Source organism: Pleurodeles waltl, chromosome 5, assembly GCF_031143425.1.
Source record: "Pleurodeles waltl isolate 20211129_DDA chromosome 5, aPleWal1.hap1.20221129, whole genome shotgun sequence".
In the NCBI taxonomy this organism is placed as follows: Eukaryota; Metazoa; Chordata; class Amphibia; order Caudata; family Salamandridae; genus Pleurodeles; species Pleurodeles waltl.
Window position 1 is genome coordinate 990915739 of NC_090444.1, and position 14832 is coordinate 990930570.

A 14832-nucleotide genomic window follows, 5' to 3' on the forward strand; every position below is an offset into this window, starting at 1 on the left:
TCCACCATTGCCTCCGTTGTTGAGGGCGGCTTCAGTTGAGGGACCGCCTCATGTTGCCCGGGAATCATGTAAGCATGTTGCCAAGCTTTCTTTGGCAAGAGACCGCAGGTCGTATCACCTAATTTTTATTTCCTCCACTGAGTGTTCTGTCACTCCAACAGCATTAATCCTGAGCTGCATGTCATTCCATATTTTTCTTTTTTGTGACTTAGGCACAGTCATGGAGGCACAATTAAAAAGCTGGTCTGGATTATTGCAGGACTTCTCTGTCAAAATTTCAAGTTCTTTTTCAGAGAACTTTAATTTTCTTTTTCTCTGCCCTACTTTCCGCTCTCCCTATTGGCTGGCCATTTCTGGGTGTGATTTTGCAGCCTTTTGGGTTCCCTTTTGGTGCGCAGACGTTCTCTCCTCTCCTCTGTCCTGTGCCTGGTCTCCTGGCTTTTCCTGGGTAGCACTTCTGTGTTTGGCGTCCTTCACCTGAGCCAGGAAGCAGGGAGGCAATTTGTTTACAATGTGGTTGCCAATTGCGATCGCATTTGCAATTTGTGTCCGCATTTGCAAATTGTGACTGAATAGGAAATCGCAAAATGCGATTTCCTATCTTGCAATGCAACTTGTTACTGGGTCACTAAATCAAGCCAGTCTGGGACAGAACATACAAATTTGCGACTTCCTAATTGCGAGGTGCAAAAAGTCACAATTAGGAAGTTGCAAATTTTGGCATTTGCACACGGTGCGAGTTTTGGTTTTAGCTCAACATCCTGTGATTCTGGGCAAATCACTTAGGCACTGCGAGCCTAAAAACATTAATGTGACCTTGTGTAATGTAACTGGTGCTATTGTAAAGCACTCCAATACTTTCAGATCGAGCTCGAGCTATATAAAATTGCCACAAAAAAAAAAGAAATCACAAACACCATTCACTATATCCCAAAACAAGGCCTAATGGCTTTGTCAGTGAACATGTTTGTAAAGTTATTTCCCAGTGGCTAAAAGTGCCTGAGCAGAATAGCACTGTTTCTTTCCTAAATAAAACTTTAGAAAAGGAAGAAACTGTCTCATTCCATGCTTTGTCATTCACAGGGGTGGGGAGGGGAAAGCCAAGTCTGCACGCAGCCCATGCCAGAGACCGTAGATGGTCTGCACATCCACAAACAATGACCTCCAGAACAGCCAGGGTTCCTATCTACTTGTCCTATTTGAACATTCGCTGTTCAGAGAGAACAAAACCGCAGCAATTTGCACATCTGAAAGTTATGATTATTTTTCTACTACAGCGTAGACAGCTTCGCATTTATAAGGAGTAAGAATGAAACAAAGACATTGACATTGAAAATCTTATCTGAAAACCAAGACCAAATGTAAATGTTGATTTGTTTTTTCATAGTGTTTGGGGAACTGAACTGATGTACTCGGACATATGGTGTCTACCACAGAAAAAACACATTTTGGTAAAGTGAAAAAGCCAGGAGCAGAACTCAGCCAGTAGCTCGAGGCTTTAGAAGCTTAAATTAACACTATCCCCATCTCAACTCTATAAAAGCTTTTACACGATCCCCAAAGATGCACATTGCTTGATTACATCACAGGTAGAAGTCAAGAGGAACAGTAGCCCTGAACTATGGAGAACACCTTCACAAGCCACGGAAAGAATTGTAAAAGCTGAATATGAACAATGGTGGATAGTAGGTGAAACAGGGGAGGGTGAGGGTGAAGAAGGAATGGATGGGGGCAGGTGGTTAGAGGGAAAAGAAGCAACCAGGATGGGGGTGTGTGGCAGGGAAAAGAAGCGACAAGGTAGAGGATATGGCAGACGGCATGAAAACACAATCACTCTTATGAAGTGCTTGAACACAAAACAAGCATTGGGAAAGCCAATAGGTTTCACCTCCGTGAGATCTATTGGCTCTGTCAATTTCTTTTACGTGTTGCACAGCAGCATGAGCTTCTGCACATGGTTTAAAGCAAAAAGATAAAAACGGTATGACACTGCTAACATTGATTATGTCATAGCACGTTTCCCCCTTGAAACCATATTGCATAGCAGTTTACACTGCTGTGCAATGTCTAAAACCAGTGGGTTAGCGGTCAAGCAACATAAGGAGGTTGTGGGGGTGGTAAAAACGGACGGCAGGATGGTGTAAATGGACAGTGTGAGGAAGGGCAATTAAACAATGGACATGGGTGTAGGGTGGGGAAACAACCAAATCAAAAGGTCCTGTTGGCTAATGTTCTGATGGACTGCACCCAGGGTAATTATCAGTGGTAAATTATGTTTTGGAATCGACCAAGGGTGCTTTCAACGGTTTGCTAAACATTGTATCCATTTAGGAGAATTTCCTCATAATCCTAAAAAAGCCATGAGAAAGCTGACATTGCAACACTGAGAGGGAGCTAATTATCAGCAAAAAGAATTACGGGAAAGTGACACAGCTTCACACTCTCCTTCTGCACCAGTTATCCCCATGTACATGTAAAAATTCAGTTTTTTCACACAATATTGGTTACTCAGGTTCAAAGTTCTCCCCTTTTTTGTAAAATAGGAAGACTGCCGCACAAGTCGTTAGCCTGAACTGCATGCATTTTTAAAACAGGGTGACTAGGATTAGCATTCATCATAACCTAACTACACGACCAGCAGACAAATCTGTTCTACCTCAGACCTTCTGCTGAGGCATTGCCAATTAGCACTCCAGTTTGCAATTACAATTACTTACAAAAGTGACAATTCAATGTCACAGCCTGGGAGCAGTTTTACTTATAATATGAATTAGCAATGTTAAGCAAGCAGTTGAGAGAGGCAGGCAGATTTTGAAGGCAATCAATTAGAGGCGTTTTAGGTCGAGCGTAAGTGTAAGGCCTCTTGAATACTTTTAAGTATACTTCTTCAGTGGGCTTAAAGTCATTTAATTTGCTCGTTTCAGTGTCATTTAAAAATCTTTTCTTGCTAGTGGTCAGCGATGCCTCATTGTCCCTCCTTTTTCATTTTGGGAGCAGGGACCAACAACGGTTTAATTACACTTTGTCCTGTTTATCTCTACTTTAGGGGACTTCATTTCCTTCGGTTCCTGCTCGTGTTCGACGAAGCTTGCCTTTTTATTTGCAGGCCCGCTGGTTTATTTAATTAACTGTTTTCACTTTGCTATGCTAACATAGCCCAAATTCAACTTGAATGTATTGGAGGCTTTACATGATTACCAGCAACATTACACAAGGACATATTTTTTGTAGGTATGGGGAGATTAAGTGATGTTGAGCCAACATCGTGACTCGAACCCAGGTCCTCAGTTCCAAAGTCGGCAGCTCTAGTCGTTGCTCCATACCTTCTCCCTGTTCTAACAGGTTTCCGTGGAGCACATGAGGCATTCCAGTTCCTCTGATTGTTGCAGCACAACACACTGCGCTTTATGTTTATGTATAGCAGCTGCGCCTTTCTTTTGTTTTGAGTCATTTCAGTTCCCTTAATTGTTGCAGTGTGGCATGTCACGCTTTATGTTTACATACAGCGGCTGCGTCTTTCTTTCGTTCTGATGCATTCCAGTTCCTTTAATAGTTGCAGCGCGGCACGCCGTACTTTATGTCAACATATGGCAGGCATGTCTTTTTTCATTTTGAGGCATTCCAGTTCCTTTAGTAATTGCAGTGTGGCCCGCCGCGCCTTATGTTTACATATGGCGGCCACACCGTTTTTTCGTTCTGAGGCATTCCAGTTCCTTTAATTGTTACAGCGTGGCCCGCCGCGCTTCTATGTTTACATATAGCGACTGTGCCTTTCTTTTGTTCTGCACGTTCTTTACAATAGAGTCAAAGCAGATCTGTAACACATGGATAAACAAAGTATTACGCTAGAAAGAGTGAGCAACAGGATGCCTCTCATGAGGTGTAAATACACACCTCTCTAAGGCAGCAGTTGTTGTTGCCACATACGGCTAACGTTATTGGCTCTCCCACTACTTAACCGGATTATCACGGTCTTCATCTGGCATATCTTCCAGTATTTATTTTAGGCATGACTGCCCCTATTTCCGAACAAGAAAAATATCAACATTAAACTGGTGGTAAAGTCTACAATCAACAGGTTCCCAGAGTGAAATTGGTTAAGATCAATAGGTGCATATTGGGAAACTGTTCTGCTGAACCCCTTTCAGCATGTATATGGGCTGAGTGGAAAATGTCGCTTTAATAGACATTTAAACATGGGTGCAAATAACTTGTATGTATGTGTTAATGTGGGTAGCACCTATACTTAATAATGCATCCACAGAGTCAGTCCTTCTGCCTGCCAAAGGTCACACCAGGGTCACAACTGTTGACTGCTAACTTCACGAGTGGCAAGAGAAACCATTATCAATCCCCGTAAACTTTCCTAGCAGAATTGTTTGTTTGACCCTAATGCAGGAGCACTTACCACATACCCCAAAACCGTGGGGCTCAGCTAGCGTTTAATATGGCTTTTTCTTTCACAGCAAAATGCAGAAAATCCGAACAGCTGTTCTGAGAAGCGACTCAACTAACACATCACACAGTAGTCCCCGTCGGGAGCCGACAATATTCCTCCATTCCACCAGCCAAACCTTCATACGTTTTTTCTTTACCCAAAAGCATCAATCCCAACACATAGACTTGGGCTAACTGCACTTTTGGAACTGCAGCTAATACAGCAAAACACCAACCAACCCAAAAATAGCATCCATAAAGAGGAAGATATCACAGCCATACAAGCGGACACTACTTAGTAGGTTGATCTCTAAACTTAAGTCAGGGCCACTGAAGTGATGCGGTAAGTTTGAGTAAATTAAGAGACAAGAAAAAAAAAAAAATGTATGCATCATTATGCAATACATTTTGTGACAGTATTACTTCATTATTTAGTCATTTTTAGGTCAAGCAGTTAGAAGAAGAAGGTAAATGGAAGTGTTTTAGTTATATGCACGGACAATGGAAATATGTGGCATGGAAAGGACCAAATATAAGGCAGGGTTGACCAAATTATCCAATTAGGCGTTTACAATGTCAATAGCTCTAACTCTCACAAATGTGAGACCTATTGCATTGCAAATGCTTGTTAGAATGTGTGCAGAAACAGAGGGTGGGAAGAGGAGTAAACAACAGACATTGGGGTCGGGCAAATAACCGGTATGGAGGGAGGGTAGGAGGTGAGGAGACAAGGACACCACTGAGTGTGCAGGAAAGTCAACCAGAAGTGGGAGGACGGCAGGGTGAAGCATTAACCACATCATAGTGCTTTCTTTTAATTTTACTTAAACCATGTTGCACAACAGGAGGAGGGAGTGGTCAAACTATAGGGGGTGTGAAAACTATTTAAATAAACAGCGCAGGGGTTGGGGGGTAACAACACAAGGAAAGAGCTGGTGGGAAAGACACTGGGGAGTGGGAGGGGAGGTTCTGATGAAATCACGGGGAGAGGAGGAGCAAACAGAGAACTTGAGCTGAAAAGCCTGATCTGCCCAGGAAGAAAAGAAAAAAACACAGCTGCCATGATTGATGTGCATGTACAGTGTCGGAACGGAACTCCTCCATTCTTGTTCTTAATCCCTTTTGTTTTTGTCAGACATCATCACTACTGTGAAAGAAGGAGCGGGAAATGGCGCTGTTAGGGCTACACACAATGCTAAAGCGTGTTCAAGTACTCATGGGCAAAACATACATTTTACAATTGTTTGTAAGATGATGGCAAACAATTTGAAAATGTTTTGACATGTAAGGATGAGGTTGCGGTTTGGAAAATACATTTTTACATGGAATCTGATAATATACAACCCCTACGGACTAGAATGGAAGAGGACTTGGAGCAATGTTCCACTTTGCAGGTTTCTTTCTGGGGCAGGGTACAGATGATTAAAATGGTGTTGGCCTCCAGACTTAATTATGTCTTCGACATGCTGCCATTTGTGGTTCCTACACACATGCCTAGTACAATTAATAAGCACATCAAGATTTTGTCTGGGCGGGCAGGAAACCCTCTTTAAACCATCACGGCTGCACACGGACACTAGCCTGACATGCGCACACACAATCTGGCTCACCATTTTTTGCAGTTGGCCCACATGCTGGCACTTGAAGGCGGCCTGCTGCTTTGGGTGTCCTGGGAGTGGGTGGTAGTACAGGGACTAGGAGGTCTAGATCTTCTGTATTTTTCCAGAGACTCAAAAGCTGCAGCTGGGCTATTTGGGAATGTCTGGGGATTAAGACAATTGGAGACCTTATTGACAAGGACGAGATCTGATCTACCTTCCATCCTAGTCTATTCTAGACTACCTCAGGATGTGGGGGGTATCTAGGGGAGACCTCTCCAATATATATCAATTACTCATCAACAGCCTCAAGTCCCATGGCACCAGTACAGCATCCCAAATTTAGTGGCTAGAATAATTGGGAACAGCCCATTAGGAGACCGACTGGAAGGAAGTCCTGGAATGCCATGGCTGTTCACTCCAAGAAGCCTGCCTGAAATACTTCTATTTCAAGATTTTACATAATTGGTAATTGTCCCCTTGCAAGCTACACAGAGACTGCTTGACTGCAAATGATACCTGTTTGTGCTGTCCGGATGTGGGTTATGACCTTTACCATATATTTTGGTCCTGATCTACATTGGTTCTCTACAGCTGTTCGATTTGGAGGGGTGGGGGAGGGGAACAGGGGATGCATTCCACTAGTTATATACCCTTTAGAGAATCTGCCAAATTAACTTTTTTTACAAAACTTTACTGTCAAGGATGACACATCATTCAATTTGCATAGATGGATGTTGAAATTTGTTATGGTAGTCAAGGTAGGCATCCTAAGACACTGGCGCTCACCGCAGGTGCCTACACATCAGGAGTGGCTCATTGAACTATACTGCTTGGCCAAATATGAACGACGAATCCATAAAGTCATGGGGGGAGGGGGGGCGGAGGCTGCATTCCACTAGTTATATACCCTTTACAGAATTTGCCAAATGAACTTTTTCACAAAACTTTACTGTCAAGGATGACACATCATCCCATTTGCGTAGATGGATGTTGAAATTTGTTATGGTAGTCAAGATAGGCATCCTAAGACACTGGCGCTCACCGCAGGTTCCTACACATCAGGCGTGGTTCATTGAACTATATCGCTTAGCCAAATATGAACGACGAATCCATCAAGTCTTCAAGACCCTTAATTTCTTCAGGTATAGTGAATCCACGAAGTCCAAGATCAATTAGATCTCTTTGACGACATCTGGGGCCCCTTCTTGCATCTTCAAGACCCATAATTTCTTCAGCCATAGTGAATCCATTATCCCTCCCTCTATTTAATTGGTCGGCTATGGGAGTTATTAGCACCACATGGGCAAAAAAGGATAGATATAGGAGGAGTACCATGGAGCAAGCTATAGGGGGATATACCTTTTACGTTTAGAGTTAATGCAATGGTGTTCCTGCACATTCTTGGGTGGAGGTATAAGAAGTAGGTAAAAGAGTGTTATGACCATATAGGGGGAGTAGTTAGATAAGACGGTATTGATAGGCATTGTTGACAGGCTGGTACTTGGCATGCTTCATGTTTTGACTCAGTACTGTGTTCCTAGCTATGTACTGTACTTGATGTAAGTGATGGCTCCTGTTGCTCTTTTTGGTTTTTGTTTCCTTTTAATTCTTTTCTTTTACATATTTGCTTTTGTTAGCACTGTACAGGATGCCAACCTGTGACTGTTATTTAAATTTCAATAAAGAAATGTACAAAAAATAGAAAAGCTCTTTGAAAGACAAACTGGCTGAGAAATATTCTGCATATTCACTGTGTCAGCTTAGAGTAAAACATTAGCATGCTGTGTGGGAAAAGGCTACTTTGCAATGTACAGAAACACTTTGCGTAGGAAAGGGTAAAAAGAAACCTTGCTTTCCCTCTTAAACAGGATACTGTACTCAAACTAAAAAGTGTTTCAGTATACTGGGGGAGGGGATAGGTGTCCCTTTATCACATGGTACACAGCTTTGTCATTGACCTTTGCCTGCAGGCTAGAACTGGAAACACAAAGTGCTTGATTTGGAATTCGGCGGAGGGGAATACTCCATCACAAACGTGACAGCGATCCTGTCCGCCCTATTTCGATCCCATTTTATCCTATAGGGATCGCAATACGGTGGACAGGATATCCGTCACGTTTCTGATGGAGTATTCCCTCCGCCACATCTAAATCAGGCCCAAAGACTGTTATTTACAATTGCTAGCACGTGATTGATCATTAAAGCGCCCTTCTAAGAAAAAAAAGAAATAGAAAGAAACCAGGGTTAAGAATATATGGTATTTACACCAGCTGAAGACGAGACGCCCATTTGAAGGAAAGTGTTAGATGGACAGATGCCCAGGGAGTTCTTTGCAGATGGGAAGATATTGGCAAAAGGCAAAGTGGGAAGTGTAAAGTACAGAATAGAACAGAAAAGAACTAGATATGGATAGTGACAGTAGAGGTACTGCTGTAAGAGGAAGCGAACAATGGGTTTGGAAGTGACTGCGCGCATTCCGGTGAGGAAATGTATGTACAGAAGTGGTTAGCAATGAAGGAGGAGGGGGCGCACTAGTGACAGTATTTAAAAATGTCATGTATAGGGCACTGGGTTATGGTAACACAGAGAAGTGAAAATGATTTCCACCCACACAGAGAAATTTGAAAAGCAAATCAATCTAAAAGGTTTTGCAGTGCCTTTCTAAAGGTGAGTTTACGTCTATTCTGCAGCCAATCCAAAGTTTGTATTTCAAATATTAGACCATGAATACGTTTTTTCATTTGATTTTAGTACACATACTTCAAGGCAATTTTAATTTCTTGATGAACGTTTTGTGAATACACTGTGATCTCACAATTCTTGATGGTAGATCAAAAAGATGAAATAAAAAACAGACCGATTGATTTGTAGAATACCCCCCACCCCCAAATAAAGATGGCAGTGCACACTTACCCATTGCAGTCAAAGCTTGGTGAATTTCCTTCATCACATTATTGTAAAGTTCCTGTTGCCACTCATGTAGAAGGTTCCACTCCTGGACAGAGAAACAGGCAGCCACATCATGGAAGGTAACTGGGGCCTATAAGAACAAATGTATACGAAAGGAAATTCATACAATGGCAACCCATTTTAAAAGTCAAATTAAAATGTGGCAAGTTTTCTTCTAATTTCCAACATGTGAAAACTGTTAGGGATTGGTGTGAAAAGTGTTTCTTTCACAACTGGAACTCGTACTAGGGAAAGCAGTACTAGGATGGTAAGCCATCCATCACAATATGCATAATTATAAAATGTAAAAATGTGCTATCTCCATTACATGGTAGTCAGTTCTAAAATGTATTAATGAATGACTGAGTACAATATCCACATTTATGCATGTGATTACGCAAAAAACAACAAGTGACTTTTTTTAACAAATAAGATAGTAGTAGTATATTCTAATAAACCAGGAAAGGGACTTAGCACAATTCTAAAGAGAGAAAAGCCCATGCAAGAATATCAAATTAGATTTGAGATAGATATTTAAATCTAGAGGGATTAGGGCTGTTCTGCTACTGTCACCCATTATCATTCTCATTCTGAGATCATCATCTGCATCAGCTTACAGAGCTACTTCCATGCTGTGAAGTGGAAGGAGGGCTTCTTCAGCACAGTCTAGGCATTCGCTTCCAAAAATACAAAAAGCTAAGCAAGGTGGGTGAGAGTAGACTCTTCAAAATATTGATGCCTCACTTAAAGAATTGCCTTCTGTCACAAAAGTAGTAGCAAAGCATGCCGAGGGCGCTCTACTTAGTAGTCACCTGCACTTTTTAAATTTTTAAACAAATAAAAAAATGTATCTAATGGAGGCCAGGCTCCACTTTGTTTTGAATAGTTTTTGAACTGCAGAGTAGGACAACATGGCCTGATGAGAGCATTCGGCAATACAATTTAACATTGCAAAGGATAAGGAATAAAGCGTTTGTTACTCATCAGTGTAAGAGGGGAGGAGACAGGAAGGAAGGCAGGGAAGGAGCAGACATGGGGGCATGGGAAAGGAGAGGGAGGAAGACAGAAAGCACACAGTCAACCTAGCACAATTATAACTGAAGAAAATAACATATTTTGTGCACCACTGTGTGAAACTTGGAAACAGCACATGTCCAGTGCGCTCAATAAGACTTTACTTTGCGTCCACCGACAATGTGAGAGTCATTGGTGAGTCTGCAGTGTTTGCACTCAGGTAAAGTACCAGCGGGTCCATATGTCCTGAGATCGGGAGCCAGCCAGCATTAAGTCCCAGTAAGCCTGCAATTGTTCTAGACAGTGAGCTGCATCACGCAGCCAGTCTTAAGTGGGAGTCAGCGCCTTCCCCAGCACATCGCCACACGTCGTTTTGCTAAAAGTAGCAGCATCGTCCGCAGGGCAGTCTCCCATGCTAAATGCAAGGAATCCACGTGTGGCACAGCAGAGCGAAAGTAACGTGCATCCTCGAGCAGGCCAAGTCTATGGAGCAATGCAGGGGAATAATTTTAAATGAATCAGGCTCAGCCTACAACTGGGGGAAAGAGCTTGCAATTGCGAACAGCAATATTGCATTTGGCCATCTTTAATAGGGTGAGCTAGGTCAGATATCCATGCCAGCCTAGCCCCTGGCATGCGCACAGGTGCTGTCCCCTGCATCACGAGGTACAATTTGGTAACTGAACACATCACAGAGGGTGTTGTGAGTATTATGTCCAGACCTTGAAGTGTCTCAGAAGCTTCCGGAGAGGAGCTGTGGTGCAGGCGAACAGTGGCTCATAGTTGGTAGTAGGTGAATTTGTGTAAAAGGGTCTCATTAGGAATCTACAGGGCTTGCTCCGGCTCTATGAAAGTACCATCTGGGTATATTGCCCCCATAGATGTTAGCTACAGGGCTCACAGCCGAGTGTGCATACCCACATCAGAGATGATAGGCAAAGAGGGGTTATCCATGAGGGGCATTGATGGGGCGAACAGAGACTCAATTTGGGCTCGGCATCAGAGCTCATTCTAGGCCCACAAAGTGCAGGCAGGCAGGCCACAGTGTCAATTCGAGCCCTCAGTCATCGAGGTGTAAGGTACAATGCCATATGTAGAGGACGTGTGGTTATGTGATTGTGTTCTGGGGCTGTGAGTTGTTGGAACTGCGTGGGGTGAAGTCAGTAATGTGCAAACTGCACCGGCAGACAGTAATAATATAGGTCCATGTCTGGGGCTCCAAACCCCCTTTGCTCGAAAGGGAGTGTGGGTAACTCCAACAAAATCCTAGGTTGTTTGCCCACCCAGGCAAGAGTCATCAGATAAGATCGAACCTGCTTATATAAGCAGCGTTTTAGAAGCAGGGGCAGATTTAAAAACAAATAGAGAGACTCAGGGAGAACCACCATTTTAGCAATTGCCAGCTGGCCGGTGAGGGACAACGGCAATTTATGCCAGCTTTCTAAATAGTCCTCCAACATGTGATCGCGCACCCATAATTTGGGTGCCATAATTTGTCTAGATCTCTGGTCAGCCATATTACCAGATATCAAATTGACTCCCTAGCCCAGCAAAGCGGGAATTCAGATGCAAATTTGTCAGTAGTCTTCATAAGAGGACATAAAATGGATTTAGTTCAGTTAACATTTATACCAGAGAGGCTCCCAAAGCTAATACATTCATGAATCAAGGCATCCAGATTATCTTGTGGGTTGTTCACATATACATGACATCTGTGTACATAGAAACCAAGACTGTTTGTGACATAAAGACCATTCCCATGCATGAATGGTGTTGTCCTAGCCTCGCTGCAAGGGGCTCCATTGCTATGGTGATTAATATGGGTGAGAGGGGACACCCCTGTTAGGTGCCCCTCACCTTCTACATAGTTCACCATACCACATTCACATGCACCCTGGCGTCTTGAATGGGATTCACCAACAATGTGTTTCACTGGTTCTGCCACATTCCCAACTGATACCAGGTGAGTCATATGTGCACCTGCTTTTCCCAAAAGAGCCCACTCACCTGTGGAGTCCCCTTGGGTTCCATGCTGCCTCCTGTCATCTTTATCCTCTACATGAAGGCATTTGGAGCTCTACTCACAATAATAATAATAATAATAACAATAATAATAATAATAATAATAATATTAATAAAAGTAATTTATAAAGCACCTAGTCACCTCTATTGAAGTATTCTAGCACTAAAAAATAGCTCCCAAAACAGATCAGAGCAACTAGCCACCCCACTCAGATCGATCTGAATAACCATATAATAAACATATAACAGCAACAAGATTCACCAATAAGCTCAGGATACACCGTTCTACTAGAAAGCTTCCTCTGTTTCAGAGATACAAGACCTCAAACACTGCCTGCACGTCATCCAGACCTGGATGTCTAGCGCCTACCTGAAGTTCAACCCAACCGAGACAGAATTTCTATTGTATGCCACGCACAACAAACCTGAAAGTGATGAAACCTGCCTTGAAGACATGTACATTGGCAGGGTTGAAACCCAACTTTCACTGAGTGCCAAGTCACTTGGATTCACCCCAGACACTAACCTCCCCTTAAGGAACACAGTGCCCCATAAAACACATACACAGACGGTTTAGTACCAGCACACTGTTTCAAAGAAAGTGAAACTGTTTCATCCAGAAACTGAATTATGAATTGTTATTTAATTCCTCTTACTCCATCATGTAGATGGTAGCAACGCTCTGATACAAGGCCTACCAGGGTCCTTAGGGTAACCATTAAAGGCATCCTACACGGCAGAACACCTCTCACCCAGGCCCAGAAGATACATGGTCACATCACCCCCATCCTGATGGAACTCCATTGGCTTCCCTTGCTGGCCCACATCATCTTCAAAACCAGCCATGTCATTTACAAAGATGTCACTACTAGCACCCATCAGCTTATCTTACAGACAAGCTCACCATCTCTAGTGGTTCTCGGCCCATAAATAGCCAGGACACCATAAGACTGCAGACTAAAAAGTGCAAAAAAGGAAAAAGAACAGGTAGCAGGCCTTTCCCTGTTTGGGAAACATTTAATGATTCACCTTTTTAAAGAACACTATATCACAATGCATTAACTATCCACAACCCAGCTAACCTCTCTTATCATTTGTTGACTTTAAGCATGTCTTGAATCCTCTTCACTACAGCACTCTGCTGCCTCTTGGAGAGGTTCACTTTACAGAAATACTGTATAGATACAACTGATTTCCCTATATATGCATTGTGAATTAATTATTATTATTAAATTTACAATGTGATATTTCAGTTACAGAAAAAAGGTCTGCTTAATGTTTAAGGTAATTTATATAAGTACTTTGCTTAGATAGGTTGTAGTAGGTTTGAAACACTGCTATTGAATTTCTTCCTTGTTTATGTCTAAGAAAGTGTTTGAACTATGAATGTTAACACATGTCCAGCCTCTCAATGCAGCTACTGTGGCACCAGGATCTCACTAAATTGATCTGGTTCTCAAACTGGGAGCCACTGGGGTCGGAGATGGAAGATTGAAAGGGCCGTCTCCTTCCTGGAGTCCCCGAAAAGGCCTACACACAAGGCTGATTTCGAAGGGACAGCATAATCATAAGCACTTGCTGGAGATCTAATTAGGATTGGCTTGGGAGGACTTCCAGGCTCCTTTTAGGCCAATGGATTAATGTTGAAGAGAAGGGAACTCAAGATGCCTAGGCCGCGGGGTGAGTCTTCATGCTGCAAATAGATGCCCCTGCTTTCAAGATTTCTCTGCTGCTGACTTCATATAGAGGGGTGAATGAAAAGAACATGGTGACTAAGAGTGCCCTGGGATACTGCTAGTTCCAGAAAGATGCGTGATGGAGGTTAGTAGGAGCCTTATGTGGAAAGAGAAGTTGTCTCACCAAATTGAGAGCTGCATTTCAGTTCACCACATAGGGGAGAATAATCCACAACACTCAAAATACAATATGCCATCTGATGTGCCAAGAACAAGTAAGCAGTTAGAGAGAGGCTCACAACTGAATTTCATGTGTTATGCAGGTTTAGAATCAGAGGGTCCAGTTAAGCTTTGAAGGGGAATAGGAATAAGAATTTGGAAAAAAATAGAACCACACTAGTTACATGTATGGTTTATGTTTATGGCACTGGGATATGGTTAGGGAGGAGTGATTCAGTTATATTGTCAGGCATACCCTGGGTACTGAGGAGACTGCTGGCTTAAACAAGAAACATACTTAGAAGTGTCACTAATCAGGTTATGCAAACATGCCACAAAAGGCACGAGAATCAATACAGGTCACTTGCGTAAGGCCCATGCAATTATTAAGCTTGATGGGGATACAAAAATCACACCATTTAAAGACTGAGGCCTGTAGCCTCATCTTCCAGAGAGGTTCTGCCAGTAGCCAGGGTTGTAAGGTCAGGGAAACGTATGGAGACAAATAGTTGCACCATCGTGTAACCCATCATGCACAGAGCACTGAAATGTCACTGGATTTGAAAATCGTTGTATTGTCTCAGGGAGTAATTCAGCATAGGCCATCCTTGCTGATTAAGGAATCAGCTTTAGGAGTGCTGCTGAATCTATAAGACAGGCGAGGGGAAGCAAAAGTGCTAGGGAAAGAATTCACCAAATGTTTCAGGTCTCCTTACAGGAGACCTAGTATTAGCAGTCCCATCAATTATTTGACGTCAGTGAGTGAGCTCCTAGGAATAATAAGGGCTAAGACTGAGCAAGAACAGCAGTTGGGGATGAGTCAGAATTCATTTACATAACCCCCATTCTCCAGTTTTATCATATCCTGTTAGGTCTGTCCGACTGTTTGGTTTGCCCAGTGCTTCTCTTTTTCT

General features: G+C 42.8%; 1 protein-coding gene across 2 annotated transcripts in view; it reads right to left on the reverse strand.

Annotated features, from left to right (window-relative positions):
• LOC138296229 (neurotrophin receptor-interacting factor homolog) overlaps positions 1–14832 on the reverse strand; it is a 116224-nt gene that overhangs the window by 91022 nt on the left and 10370 nt on the right. For both annotated transcript variants that reach the window (XM_069235149.1, XM_069235150.1), the window contains one exon: positions 8952–9078. In XM_069235149.1, the coding sequence (XP_069091250.1) occupies positions 8952–9078 (127 nt within the window). The remainder of the gene's footprint in view (positions 1–8951; positions 9079–14832) is intronic.